The sequence below is a fragment of the Bombina bombina genome, chromosome 5 (genome assembly GCF_027579735.1).
Source record: "Bombina bombina isolate aBomBom1 chromosome 5, aBomBom1.pri, whole genome shotgun sequence".
Classification (NCBI taxonomy): domain Eukaryota; kingdom Metazoa; phylum Chordata; class Amphibia; order Anura; family Bombinatoridae; genus Bombina; species Bombina bombina.
In genome coordinates, this window is record NC_069503.1 from 482,460,506 (window position 1) to 482,475,762 (window position 15,257).

General features: G+C 40.8%; 1 protein-coding gene across 6 annotated transcripts in view; it reads right to left on the bottom strand.

The window, feature by feature from the left end:
* The window catches only part of LOC128660495 (uncharacterized), a 422,478-nt gene that overhangs the window by 167,343 nt on the left and 239,878 nt on the right, over window positions 1-15,257 (bottom strand). For all 6 annotated transcript variants that reach the window (XM_053714388.1, XM_053714387.1, XM_053714386.1 and 3 more), the window contains 2 exons: window positions 10,945-11,052; window positions 10,549-10,648 (listed from right to left, as the gene is read on the bottom strand). In XM_053714388.1, the coding sequence (XP_053570363.1) occupies window positions 10,549-10,648; window positions 10,945-11,052 (208 nt within the window). The remainder of the gene's footprint in view (window positions 1-10,548; window positions 10,649-10,944; window positions 11,053-15,257) is intronic.

Sequence of the window (15,257 nt, forward strand, 5' to 3'; positions counted from 1 at the left end):
ACTCAGAACCTTTGAAAATATTCATAAAGCTGTTGCTAAACCAAATGGAAAAGCGACAAATTGGTAAAGCTTATCTAAAAAGAGAATCTCAAAAACCACAAGTGGTCTGAATGAAATATGAGGATAAACAACCTGTAAAAATGGAGTGGACATGAAATGACCTTGCTGATTAAAAAAAGGCATAATAGTCCTTGTAATCGCCAACTTAAAAGTTGGGACTCTAACAAAACAATATAAGTCTTCAGATCCAAAATTGGACTGAATAAACCTTCTTTCTTTGGGACAAAGAATAGATTTAAATAGAAACCCTATTCCTGTTCAAGAACTGGTAAAATCACTCCTGAAAATAATTCACATAGTGTACAGAGAAAGAAAGAATCTTCCCATCGACGGTCTCATTCTAAAAATCTATTCAAACCCTAAGAATAATATGAATTTTGGACTGAATTCATCCAAACACAATTTAATCTGCCCCCACCAGAAGGGACTGGTTGAGAACCGCACCTTCATGCAGTCTAATAACTAGTAATTATATAGTGTTTTTCTCCCAGAATGATACCAAAAAAAACACTTTTTCAGTGCTTACACTCTGAATTAACCAAATTAGCAGCTGAAAAAAAAACAGTTGTTATTATTACCCAAATAAATGGTATACAATAAATTGACCTGAAAAGGCCAAAGGGCTGTATTAACCCTGCTGGTATATGAATCTAAGACCCTTGGATCTAGAACAAGCATTTGTAGACGGGACATTCACCAACTGAACTACATCACCGGACTTAAAGTAGGGCAGAAAAATATTCTAAACCTCCAGCAATAATGGAGATAATAGAAATCAAACAAATTATTTAACAAACTCCCCTTTTCCTCTCTCTGACCATCATCTCCTAACTTGCAACATCACTTCCCTACCTACAACCCCCCCTCCCTCTACCCCTCACTCCAAACTTCACAGAAGCACTAAGTCACTAGATCTGCATCAGCTTGCTAGCTCTCTCAAACCTCTCCTCTCATCCATCACCTCCTTTTCCTGCCCTGACCAATCTATCTGCCAGTATAATTCCACCCTTACATCGGTCATTGACACTCTGGCCCCTCCAACCTTAGCTCAGAAACCACACTCTCATCCTCAGCCCTGGCATACTCCTCTGACACGATACCTACGCAGATGCGCCCGTACTGCTGAGCGACATTGGAGGAAATCTCGGAGTTCAGCTAACTTTCTTCACTACAAGTTCATCCTGAACTCCTACTATTCTGTCCTTAATCTTTATAAGCAACAATACAGGGAGTGCAGAATTATTAGGCAAGTTGTATTTTTGAGGATTAATTTTATTATTGAACAACAACCATGTTCTCAATGAACCCAAAAAACTCATTAATATCAAAGCTGAATAGTTTTGGAAGTAGTTTTTAGTTTGTTTTTAGTTATAGCTATTTTAGGGGGATATCTGTGTGTGCAGGTGACTATTACTGTGCATAATTATTAGGCAACTTAACAAAAAACAAATATATACCCATTTCAATTATTTATTTTTACCAGTGAAACCAATATAACATCTCAACATTCACAAATATACATTTCTGACATTCAAAAACAAAACAAAAACAAATCAGTGACCAATATAGCCACCTTTCTTTGCAAGGACACTCAAAAGCCTGCCATCCATGGATTCTGTCAGTGTTTTGATCTGTTCACCATCAACATTGTGTGCACAGCCTCCCAGACACTGTTCAGAGAGGTGTACTGTTTTCCCTCCTTGTAAATCTCACATTTGATGATGGACCACAGGTTCTCAATGGGGTTCAGATCAGGTGAACAAGGAGGCCATGTCATTAGATTTTCTTCTTTTATACCCTTTCTTGCCAGCCACGCTGTGGAGTACTTGGACGCGTGTGATGGAGCATTGTCCTGCATGAAAATCATGTTTTTCTTGAAGGATGCAGACTTCTTCCTGTACCACTGCTTGAAGAAGGTGTCTTCCAGAAACTGTCAGTAGGACTGGGAGTTGAGCGTGACTCCATCCTCAACTCGAAAAGGCCCCACAAGCTCATCTTTGATGATACCAGCCCAAACCAGTACTCCAACTCCACCTTGCTGTCGTCTGAGTCGGACTGGAGCTCTCTGCCCTTTACCAATCCAGCCACGGGCCCATCCATCTGGCCCATCAAGACTCACTCTCATTTCATCAGTCCATAAAACCTTAGAAAATCAGTCTTGAGATATTTCTTGGCCCAGTCTTGACGTTTCAGCTTGTGTGTCTTGTTCAGTGGTGGTCGTCTTTCAGCCTTTCTTACCTTGGCCATGTCTCTGAGTATTGCACACCTTGTGCTTTTGGGCACTCCAGTGATGTTGCAGCTCTGAAATATGGCCAAACTGGTGGCAAGTGGCATCTTGGCAGCTGCACGCTTGACTTTTCTCAGTTCATGGGCAGTTATTTTGCGCCTTGGTTTTTCCACACGCTTCTTGCAACCCTGTTGACTATTTTGAATGAAACGCTTGATTGTTTGATGATCACGCTTCAGAAGCTTTGCAATTTTAAGAGTGCTGCATCCCTCTGCAAGATATCTCACTATTTTTGACTTTTCTGAGCCTGTCAAGTCCTTCTTTTGACCCATTTTGCCAAAGGAAAGAAAGTTGCCTAATAATTATGCACACCTGATATAGGGTGTTGATGTCATTAGACCACACCCCTTCTCATTACAGAGATACACATCACCTAATATGCTTAATTGGTAGCAGGCTTTCGAGCCTATACAGCTTGGAGTAAGACAACATGCATAAAGAGGATGATGTGGTCAAAATACTCATTTGCCTAATAATTCTGCACTCCCTGTATTTTCTAATCTCATCTCTACTCTCTCCTCTAACCCTAAACGTCTGTTCTCCGCGTTCAACACTCTTCTCCGCCCACCTCCACCTCCTAACACAACCTCTCTCTCAGCTCAAGATTTTGCCAGCCACTTCAACAACAAAATTGACTCCATCAGAAGTGAAATCAGTTCTCAACATACTTCCAATCTCCCACCCCCTCAAAAGCTCACAATCACCCAAAACCCAAATATCAAAAAATGCAGCTCTTTTGCCCCTGTTAATGAGGATGAAGTTTCTGCCCTTATACTGTCCTCCCACCTCACTACCTGTCCCCTCGACCCCATCCCCTCACAGCTATTCCCCTCACTCTCTTCTACCCTCACCCCCATACTCGCACACATTTTCAACCTCTCCCTCAGCACTGGTATATTTCCCTCATCTCTAAAATATGCACTGGTCACACCTATCCTCAAAAAACCTTCCCTCGATCCAACCTCCCCTTCCAATTACCGCCCTATTTCCCTACTCCCTCTTGCCTCAAAGCTCCTCGAAAAGCTAGTTTACGCACGTCTATCCCATTTCCTTACACTAAACTCTCTTCTTGACCCACTGCAATCTGGATTTCGTTCCCATCACTCTACAGAGAAGGCAATTGTCAAGGTTACCAATGACCTACTTACAGCAAAATCCAAAAGGCCACTTCTCTCTGCTTATCCTCCTTGACCTGTCTGCAGCCTTTGACACTGTTGACCACCCTCTTCTGCTCCAAACCCTCCAATCCTTCGGCATCTGTGACACAGCTCTCTCGTGGTTCTCTTCCTATCTGATTAACCGTACATTTAGTGTAGCCTTCTCCAGAGCATCCTCTGCCCAGTTACCACTTTCTGTTGGGGTACCTCAAGGCTCTGTCCTAGGTCCCCTTCTCTTTTCAATCTACACGTCATCACTAGGTTCCTTAATAATGTCCCATGGGTTTCAATACCATTTGTATGCCGATGACACCCAAATCTACCTCTCTGCACCAGACCTACCTCCTTCCTTACTAACCCGTGTCACTAACTGTCTTTCTCACATCTCATCTTGGATGTCCTCTCACTACCTTAAGCTAAATCTCTCCAAAACGGATCTCCTTATTTTTCCCCCTTGTTCCAATGTCTCCACCCCCAAAATTTCTATAACTGTTGATAATTCCATCATTACCCCTACCACGCACGCCCGATGTCTTGGGGTCACACTTTACTCAGATCTTTCCTTCACTCCTCACATTCAGTCCTTGGCTAAAGCCTGCCGCTTCCACCTTAAAAACATTGCTAAAATTAGACATTTGCTTACACAAGATACAACCAAGATTTTAATCCACTCTCTCATCCTTTCCCACCTCGACTACTGTAACTCTGTCCTCTCTGGTCTACCTAGCTGCCGCATAGCTCCTTTACAATCCATTATAAATGCCTCTGCCAGGCTCATCTTCCTTACTCGTCGCTCTTCATCTGCTGCACCTCTCTGCCAATCCCTTCACTGGCTTCCTCTTGCCTGTAGGATTAAACATAAAATCCTCACCCTGACATAGAAAACTCTCAACTGCACTATTCCCCCCTACATCTCAGAACTTGTCTCTAGATACTCTCCCTCCCGTCCCCTTCGATCAGCTCAGGATCTCCTCCTCTCTTGTTACTTCATCACATTCCCATTTACAGGACTTCTCTAGACTGGCCCCCATCTTGTGGAATTCCCTGCCTCGCTCCATAAGACTCTCCCCTAGTTTTAACAGCTTCAAGCACTCCCTAAAAACTCTACTATTCAGGGATGCATACAACCAACACTAATCATTCCTAACTCCATTGCTTTCCCCTTGAACCCCTTAGAATGTAAGCCTATGGACCCAGCTGTTTACAAATCGCTTCATAAGAGCCGACTACAACAGTGAAACTCTTGGCAGGGCCCTCTACCCACTTGACCCATACAAAAGCTATCCTGTACACCAACTATGTTTACAGCGCTGCGGAATCTGTTGGTGCTCTACAAATACCTGATAATAATAATAATAATAATTATCCTAACAAGATAGAGATAATAAAATATATTTGAAATCATAATAATAGATATAGTAAACATAATTAAATGAATACATCTGAAGTAAATAAACAGAGTTATATACTTGAGAATCTGAAACTGCTTATGCTAACTGTTCAGCAAAGGTTGAGAGAACAGTAATGTAAGGCACAGATAAAGCTGAGCTAAAATATTAACAGTTAAAACGAAACCCCCTGAAGAACTCTAAGAACTAAATTTAGACTCCATGGCGGAGCAATAGGTTTAAACACAGGCTTAATTCTAACTAAAGCCTGACAAAAAGCCTGAACGTCTGGAACATCTGCCAGACGCTTGTGCAACAAAATAGAAAGAGCAGATATCTGTCCCTTTAGGGAACTAGCTGATAATCCTTTCTCCAATCCCTCTTGGAGAAGAGCCAAAATCCTAGGAATCCTGATTTTACTCCAGGAGAAGCCTTTGGATTATCACCAAAAAAGATATTTACGCCATATCATGATAAATTGTCCTGGTAACAGGCTTTTGAGCCTGAATCAAGGAATTTATGACTGACTCAGAGAAACCCCGCTTTGATAGAATCAAGCGTTCAATCTCCAAGCAGTCGGTTGCAGAGAAATTAGATTTGGATGCTTGAATGGACCTTGAATCAGAAGGTCTTGTCTCAATGGCAGAGACCATGGTGGAAGGGATGACATGTCCACCAGGTCTGCATACCAAGTCCTGCGTGGCCACGCAGGCGCTATCTAAATCACAGATGCTCTCTCCTGTTTGATTCTGGCAATCAGACGTGGAAGGAGAGGGAAAGGTGGAAACACATAAGCCAGGTTGAACGACCACTGTACTGCTAGAGCATCTATCAGTACAGCCTGAGGATCCCTTGACCTGGAACCGCAACGAGGAAGTTTGGCGTTCTGACGAGACGCCATCAGATCCAACTCTGGTCTGCCCCATAGCCGAACCAGCTAAGCAAACACCTCCGGATGGAGTTCCCACTCCCCCGGATGAAAAGTCTGACGACTTAGAAAATCTGCCTCCCAGTTCTCTACACCTGGGATATAGATCGCTGACAGATGGCAAGAGTGAGCCTCTGTCCATTGGATTATCCTTGAGATCTCTATCATCGCTAAGGAACTCTTTGTTCCGCCCTCATGATTGATATAAGCCACAGTCGTGATGTTGTCCGACTGAAACCTGATGAATCTGGCCGAAGCCAGCTGAGGCCATGCCTGGAGAGCATTGAATATCGCTCTTAATTCCAGAATATTTATCGGTAGGAGAGCCTCCTCCCGAGTCCACAAACCCTGAGCTTTCAGGGAATTCCAGACTGCACCCCAGCCCAGAAGACTGGCGTCTGTCGTCACTATAACCCATTCTGGCCTGCGGAAACACATTCCCTGGGACAGATGATCCTGTGACAACCACCAAAGAAGAGAGTCTCTGGTCTCTTGATCCAGATTTATCTGAGGAGATAAATCCACATAATCCCCATTCCACTGATTGAGCATGCATAGTTGCAGTGGTCTGAGATGCAAGCGAGCAAACAGAACTATGTCCATTGCCGCTACCATTAGTCCGATTACCTCCATACACTGAGCCACTGATGGCCGAGGAATGGAATGAAGAGCTCGGCAGGTGGACAAAATCTTTGATTTCATGACCTCCGTCAGAAATATTTTCATGTCCACCGAGTTTATCAGAGTCTCTAGAAATGAAACTCTTGTGAGGGGGGAAAGAGAACTCTTTTTCATGTTCACTTTCCACCTGTGAGACCTTAGAAAGGCCAACACTAAGTCCGTCTGAGACTTGGCTAGTTGGAAGGACGACGCTTGAATTAGAATGTCATCTAGATAAGGCGCCACTTCTATGCCCCGTGGCCTTAGAATCGCCAGAAGGGACCCTAGCACCTTCGTGAAGATTCGCGGCGCCGTGGCCAACCCGAAAGGAAGAGCCACAAACTGATAATGCTTGTCCAGAAAGGCGAACCTGAGGAACTGGTGATGATCTTTGTGGATAGGAATGTGCAGATACGCATCCTTAAAGTCCACGGTGGTCATATATTGACCCTCCTGGATCAATGGTAAGATAGTCCGAATGGTCTCCATCTTGAAAGATGGAACTCTTAGGAATTGGTTTAGGATCTTGAGATCCAGAATTGGTCTGAAGGTTCCCTCCTTTTTGGGAACTATAGAACTATAAACAATTTGGAGTAGAACCCCTGCCCCTGTTCTGCTTTTGGAACTGGGCAGATCACTCCCATGGTAAAAAGGTCTTCTACACAGCGTAAGAACGCCTCTCTTTTTGTCGGGTTTACAGACAATTGAGAAAGATGGAACCTCCCCCTTGGAGGGGAATCCTTGAAATCTAGAAGGTATCCCTGGGTTACAATTTCTACTGCCCAGGAATCCTGAACGTCTCTTTCCCAGGCCTGAGCAAAGAGAGAGAGTCTGCCCCCTACTAGATCCGGTCCCAGATCGGGGGCTACCCCTTTATGCTGACTTAGTGGCAGCAGCAGGCTTTTTGGCCTGTTTACCCTTGTTCCAAGCTTGATTAGATCTCAAGGTTGGCTTGGAATGAGCAAAGTTCCCCTCTTGCTTTGCAGCAGGGGAAGAGGTAGAGGGACCACTCTTGAAGTTTCGAAAGGAACGAAAATGATTTTGTTTGGTCCTTGTCTTATTTGACTTATCCTTAGGGAGGGTATGACCCTTCCCTCCAGTAATGTCTGAAATGATCTCTTTCAATGCAGGCCCGAATAGGGTCTTACCTTTGAAAGGGATGGACAAAAGCTTAGATTTAGATGACACATCAGCTGACTAGGACTTAAGCCATAACGCTCTACGCACTAAAATGGCAAACCTGAATTCTTAGCCGCTAATTTAGCAAGATGAAAAGCGGCGTCTATAATAAAAGAATTAGCCAACTTAAGAGCCTTAATTCTGTCCAAAATATCTTCTAGTGGGGTCTCCATCTGAAGAGCCTCTTCTAGTGCCTCAAACCAAAAGGCAGCTGCAGTGGTTACAGGAACAATGCATGCTATAGGTTGAAGAAGAAAACCTTGATGAACAAAAATTTTCTTTAGGAGACCCTCTAATTTTTTATCCATAGGATCAATGAAAGCACAACTGTCTTCAATAGGTATAGTTGTACGCTTAGCCAGGGTAGAAATAGCTCCTTCCACCTTAGGGACCGTCTGCCATGAGTCCTTTATGGTGTTAGAAATGGGAAACATTTTCTTAAAAACAGGAGGGGGAGAGAACGGAATACCTGGTTTATCCCACTCCTTAGTAACAATGTCCGAAATCCCCTTAGGGACCGGAAACACATCAGTGTAAACAGGAACCTCTAAATATTTTTCCATTTTACACAATTTCTCTGGAACTACAATAGGGTCACAATCATACAGAGTAGCTAAAACCTCCCTGAGAAATAAGCAGAGGTGCTCTAGCTTAAATTTAAATGCCGTCATATCTGAATCTGTCTGAGAGAACATCTTTCCTGAATCAGAAATCTATCCCTCAGACAGCAAATCCCTCATCCCTACTTCAGAACATTGTGAGGGAATATAGGATACGGCTACTAAAGCATCAGAAGGCTCAGCATTTGTTCTTAACCCAGAGCTACTGCGCTTCCCTTGAAACCTAGGCAGCTTAGATAAAACCTCTGTGAGGGTAGTATTCATAACTGAAGCCATATCTTGCAAGGTGAAAGAATTAGACGCCCTAGAAGTACTTGGCGTCGCTTGTGCGGGCGTTACTGGTTGTGACACTTGGGGATAACTAGATGGCAAAACCTGATATCCTTCTGTCTGAGAATCATCTAATGCCAAACTTTTATAAGTCAAAATATGCTGTTTGCAATTTATAGACATATCAGTACAAGTGGGAATCATTCTAAGAGGGGGTTTCACAATGGCTTCTAAACAAATTGAACAATGAGTTTCCTCAGTGTCATACATGTTTAACAGATTAGTAATAAAACAAGCAAGCTTTGAAAACACTTTATTTAATAAAAAAATGTTACTCCCAGACACAAAAACGTTTGTCCCAAATTCACATAACAAACTGAGTGCCCACAAAAAATTAACCCTTTATGCAAGCTAGTAAAAACCTCTGATAACACTAGGATTACTGCTTCCCCTTACCCTAATTGGGACACTGTCAGCCTTTCTGAGTTAACACAGTCTCTGCAGAAAATATGACTGAACATACCTCATTGCTGTATAGCAAGAAACTGTTCCTCACAATGAAGCTTTCCTGTACTCCTCAGCTTTTGTGGGAACAGCAGTGGACCTTAGTTACAAATGCTAAGATCATCATCCTCCAGGCAGAAATAACAAACACTTGATTGAAGATAAAATAAAACTAACAGTTTAACACCTCTTCTTTTTACCCTTCCTTATTGCTTAGAGCCAGCAAAGAGAATGACTGGGGGGTGGAGTTAAGGGGGGAGCTATATAGACAGCTCTGCTGTGGTGCTCTCTTTGCTACTTCCTGTCAGGAAGGACAATATCCCGCAAGTTAGGATGAATCCGCGGACTCGGTACATCATGCAAAAGAAAACAGCATTTTGCGCCCTCGCAAGCCTAGATTTGCCCGCGAAAAAATGCAAGTCAAATTGAAAAAAAGGAAACCCCAAGTAAGAAAAGTTTAAATAAACTTTCCAAACATTATGCCCATACTGAAACGGTTTAGACTGCAAAGGGAAATATGCATAGACCTGACTCATGGCAAATATAATTAAAATACATATAATTAAAACTGAATATTAATACATAAAGCGCCAAACCATAGCTGAGAGTGTCTTAAATAATGATACATACTTACCGAAAGACACCCATCCACATATAGCAGATAGCCAAAACAGTGCTGAAAAAGCAGAGGTAACAGACCAGCAGACCGATAACAGAGAACCCTTGAAAAGATTTCCCGTGAGGAAAACCATAAAATCAATAGGCGATACTCCCTTCACATCCCTCATAGGGATGCAAAGTTTGTAACACTGAATTGTGGGTGTGGTGAGACGTGTATTTATAGACATTTGAGATTTGGGAAACTTTGCCCCCTCCTGGAAGGATAGTATATCCCATATGTCACTAGCTCATGGACTCTTGACAATTACATGAAAGAAACAGAGGTTATAGATCCAATATGTGCCTAATGGAGAAACGGGTTGTCTTGAGTCCTCATTTTTTTTAACCAGTAAATAAGAGCTTGAGAAAGTAGCTTATCGACTGCCTATTTAAAGGCATCAGATATAGGGAGAACCCCGTGTGAATGATAGCTACTCTTGAAGCAGTATTGGGCTAAGATAGGTTATATAGGGGGAATAGCTTTGAATTACATCAGTGGTCTAAAAAGTAAATAGATGGTTACCACACTCTTTCAATTGGGGGAGGGGGGTATCTCACTTACTGAATTCAGATTGAAAATGCCCCCCATACGGGTATATGAGGGTTAGGGGGTGGGGAGGAGTGGGGAAGGGAGGGGGAAATAAATACATACATACGAGGGAAGAGGAGGGTCTAATCGCAAAACAGGCTGTCCCAAGACAACCAAATTTCATTACAGAGAGCATATTTGTTGTTGTCCCTAAATACATAAAGCTCCATTTTTCTAGCTACTCTTATATTTCAATATCCTAAATCTATGATGATAATTTATTTGCTTCGGTTTTCATAAACCTACCTGAAGGAACCGGTTTCTTGGAAGCTGCAGTTTTCTTTAAAGCAGCTTTCATGAATGATTTAGCCACATCTTTAGCCTTAGCTACTCGATTAGCAAAAAGCTAAAAATCAAAGCGAAAATAAACATTACCAAAACAGCAACATTAATGACATCACCAATGTATTCATATCCACAAAAGAAATAACTGAGAAATGTTACCAGAAGCAAAGGGCCTAAATTGTATAAAAGGGATACATATTTAAAAGATGGTATAGACTCTTTTTGCTTTGTTTGTTAATGCCTTTTTAACAGTGCAGGACAATTGTATTATTCCTACAGTATTTATAAATGGTGCACAAACCACGTTACATTTGTGCAATGGCTAAAAGTATTTTTGGGAATAAATGTTTTACTTACTGTCTCCTGTTTAGCCTTCATTTCAGATTCCTTCAAAAGTGCTGTCAGTTTCTGTGTTAGTTTTATTACAGTAATTGACTCAGACTCTGAATCAATCTCTAATCTCTCCTGTAGGGAACACACAAATTGATTTGATTTATGCTTGTATTCTTGAATGAAGAATAGCAGTGGAGGTAAAATATTACAATTATTCTAGGTCATACAAACATTGTCAGACACAAAAAAATAAATAAATAATATAATTAAAAAATGTTCAAAAGAAACAAAAATGTATCATAGGATACATATTATCTATCTATATTAAAACACATGAACTAAGAATACCAAGGGAACAAAGACAAATTGGTGATAAAAGACGCCCTATTTAAATCATGAACGTTTTTTTAGGCTTGACTGTCCCTTTAAAGTCTTCCTTGTCTGAATATTAAAATGTTGGTTTATTCAAACATGTATACTTAAAGGGACACTCAATCAAAATTAAATTTCATTATTCAGATAGAGCATGCCATTTTAAACTTCCCAATTTACTTCCATTAACTAAATGTGCACAGTCTTTTTATATTTAGACCTTTTGAGTCACCAGCTCCTACTGAGCATGTGCAAGAATAAGTGTGTATGCATTTGTAAATGGCTGATGGCTGTCACATGGTACGTGTATGCATTTGTGATTGGCTGTCACATGGTACAGGGGGAGTGGAAAAAGACATAACTTTTAAAATTGTCAGAAAAAAAATCTACTCATTTGAAGTTCAGACTAATTGCTATTATATTGTCTTGTTATCTTTCATTTGTTGATTATGCAAATCTACTGTGTTGACTGGTCCTTTAAATATAATTTTGTTCATCCGTGTCTTACTTTGTATTTGTGTATATGTTAAAAAAAAAACACAGTTACACAGGCTTCTAGAATGAACAGCATATAGTTCACTGAGAAAATAAATTAATATAGAGACTTAAAAATGTACTAGAAAAACAATGCAAGACAAAAAAAAGCGTGGGAACTCACCAAGACTTCCATCCTCCCTCACAATTAATATAGTTTTATATATATAGATTTCTTTCATGTAATTGGCAAGAGTCCATGAGCTAGTGACGTATGGGATATACTATCCTACCAGGAGGGGCAAAGTTTCCCAAACCTCAAAATGCCTATAAATAAACCCCTCACCACACACACAATTCCGTTTTACAAACTTTGCCTCCTATGGAGGTGGTGAAGTAAGTTTGTGCTAAGATTTCTACGTTGACATGTGCTTCTCAGCATTGTTGAAGCTTGATTCGAGTACAGCGAATGTCAGAGGGATGTGAGGGAAGTATCACCTATTGAATGCAATGGTTTTCCTCACGGGAGATCTATTCCATGGGCTCTCTGTTATCGGTAGTAGAGATTCATCTCCTACCTCCCTTTTCAGATTGACGATATACTCTCATATATCATTACCTCAAATGATAACCGTTTCAGTACTGGTTTGGCTATCTGCTATATGTGGATGGGTGTCTTTTCGGTAAGTATGTTTTTTATTACTTAAGACACCCCAGCTATGGTGTGGCACTTTATGCATTTATATTAAGTTCTAAATATATGTATTGTACTTATATTTGCCATGAGTCAGGTTCATGTATTTCCTTGTGCAGACTGTCGGTTTCATATTTGGGGAAAATAAACATTTTAAGAAATATTTTTTTCTTACCTGGGGTTTAGTCTTTTTTTCTGATTGACTATATTTTTCTTGCAAATTGCGGGCAGTACTAGGCCCGAAGGTGTGCCAAATGCTAGACTTTATTGAGTCATTCTTGGTGCGAGACATTTCTGGTGCGAAAGTACGTCCGGTGGCGCAAGTTCGTCATTTCCGGTGTCATAGTTGAAGCAGAGTCCCTTCACAGGGTCATTTCCGGATGTTGTTGGTGCCAAAAAACTTTCAGTCACGTTGTGCGTCATAATTGGTGCCAAATTTTTTCATTAATTCATTGCCCCATTGCTATTTGCCTCTTGCCTTTTCCTATGTCAGAGGGCTATGCTATTTGCATTTTTTTTTTCCCATTCCTGAAACTGTCATATAAGGAAATTGATAATTTTGCTTTATATGTTGTTTTTTTCTTTTACATTTTGCAAGATGTCACAATCTGGTCCTGTCTCAGAAGTATCTGTTGGAACTTTGCTGCCTTACATCGGTTCTACCAAAGCTAAGTGCATTTGTTGTAAGATTGTGGAAATTATATCTCTGAATGTCATTTGTAATAGTTGTCATAATAAACTTTTACATGCAGACAATATATCCATCAGTAATAGTACATTGCCGGTTGCAGTTCCTTCAACTTCCAATGTACATGATATACCTATGAATTTTAAAGAATTTGTTACCGATTCTATTCAGAAGGCTTTGTCTGCATTCCCGCCTTCTAATAAACATAAAAGGTCTTTTAAAACTTCTCATAAAGTTGATGAAATTTCAAATGACCGACAACATACTGAATTATCCTCCTCTGATGAGGATCTATCTGATTCAGAAGATCCTTCCTCAGATATTGACACTGACAAATCTACTCATCTATTTAAAATGAAGTATATTCGTTCTTTGTTAAAATAAGTGTTAATTACTTTGGATATTGAGGAAGCCAGTCCTCTTGACGTTAAGACTAGTAAACGTTTAAATGCTCGTTTTAAACCTCCTGTGGTTACTCCAGGGGTTTTTCCTATTCCTGATGCAATTTCTGATATGATTTCTAAGGAATGGAATAAGCCAGGTACTCCTTTTATTCCTTCTTCAAGGATTAAAAAATTGTATCCTTTACCAGCAATTTCTATAGAGTTTTGGGAAAAGATCCCCAAAGTTGATGGGGCTTTTTCTACTCTTGCTAAACGTACCACTATTCCTATGGAAGATAGTACTTCTTTTAAAGATCCTTTAGATAGGAAACTTGAATCTTATCTAAGGAAAGCCTATCTATATTCAGGTCATCTTTTCAGGCCTGCAATTACTTTGGCTGATGTTGCGGCTGCATCAGCTTTTTGGTTGGAGAATTTAGAGCAACAAGAATTGGATCCTGACATGTCTAGCATTGTTCGCTTACTGCAATACGCTAATCATTTTATTTGTGAAGCCATTTTTGATATTATCAAAATTGATGTTAGATCCATGTCTTTAGCTATTTTAGCTAGAAGAGCTTTGTGGCTTAAATCTTGGAATGCTGATATGACACCTAAGTCCTGGATCTAAAATTTTGAATCATTATGTAAGAGTACCAACTTTCAAGATGGTGACTATAAGGACTATTCTGCATTTTGTTCAGCAAGGACATATTCCGATTCATCCAGAACATTATCAGTTCCTGAGATTCTCTTTTCTAGACAAGCATTACCAATTTGCTGCTCTTCCATTTGGCCTAGCAACAGCTCCAAGAATCTTTTCAAAGGTTCTAGGTGCCCTACTCTCTGTAATCAGAGAGCAGGGTATTGCAGTGTTTCCTTATTTGGACAATATCTTGGTACTAGCTCAGTCTTTACGTTCTGCAGAATCTCATACGAATCAACTAGTGTTGTTTCTTCAAAAACATGGTTGGAGGATCAATTTACCAAAAAGTTTCTTGATTCCTCAGACAAGGGTCACCTTTTTAGGTTTCCAGATAGATTCAGTGTCCTTGACTCTGTCTCTAATAGACAAGATACGCTTGAAATTGGTTGCAGCTTGTCGGCATCTTCAGTCTCAGTCATTCCCTTCAGTGGCTATGTGCATGAAAGTTTTAGGCCTCATGACTGCAGCATCGGACGCGATTCCTTTTGCTCGTTTTCACATGAGACCTCTCCAGCTTTGTATGCTGAATCAATGGTGCAGGGATTATACAAATATATCACAATTAATATCCTTAAATCCCAATGTTCGACACTCTCTGATGTGCTGGTTAAATCACCAGCGTTTAATTCAATGGGCTTCCTTTATTCGACCAACCTGGACTGTGATTACTACAGATGCAAGTCTTTCAGGTTGGGGAGCTGTTTGGGGATCTCTGACAGCGCAAGGGGTTTGGAAATCTCAAGAGGCGAGATTACGATCAATATTTTAGAACTCCTGGCAATTCTCAGAGCTCTTCAGTTTTGGCCTCTGTTTAAGAGAGAACCGTTCATTTGCTTTCAGACAGACAATATCAAAACTGTAGCATATGTCAATCATCAGGGTGGGACTCACAGTCCACAAGTTATGAAAGTAGTATCTCGGATACTTGCTTGGGCGGAATCCAGCTCCTGTCTAATCTCTATCTCAGACGTCAGACTTTACATCCAGGGGAGTGGTCTCTCCATCCAGATGTGTTTTCTC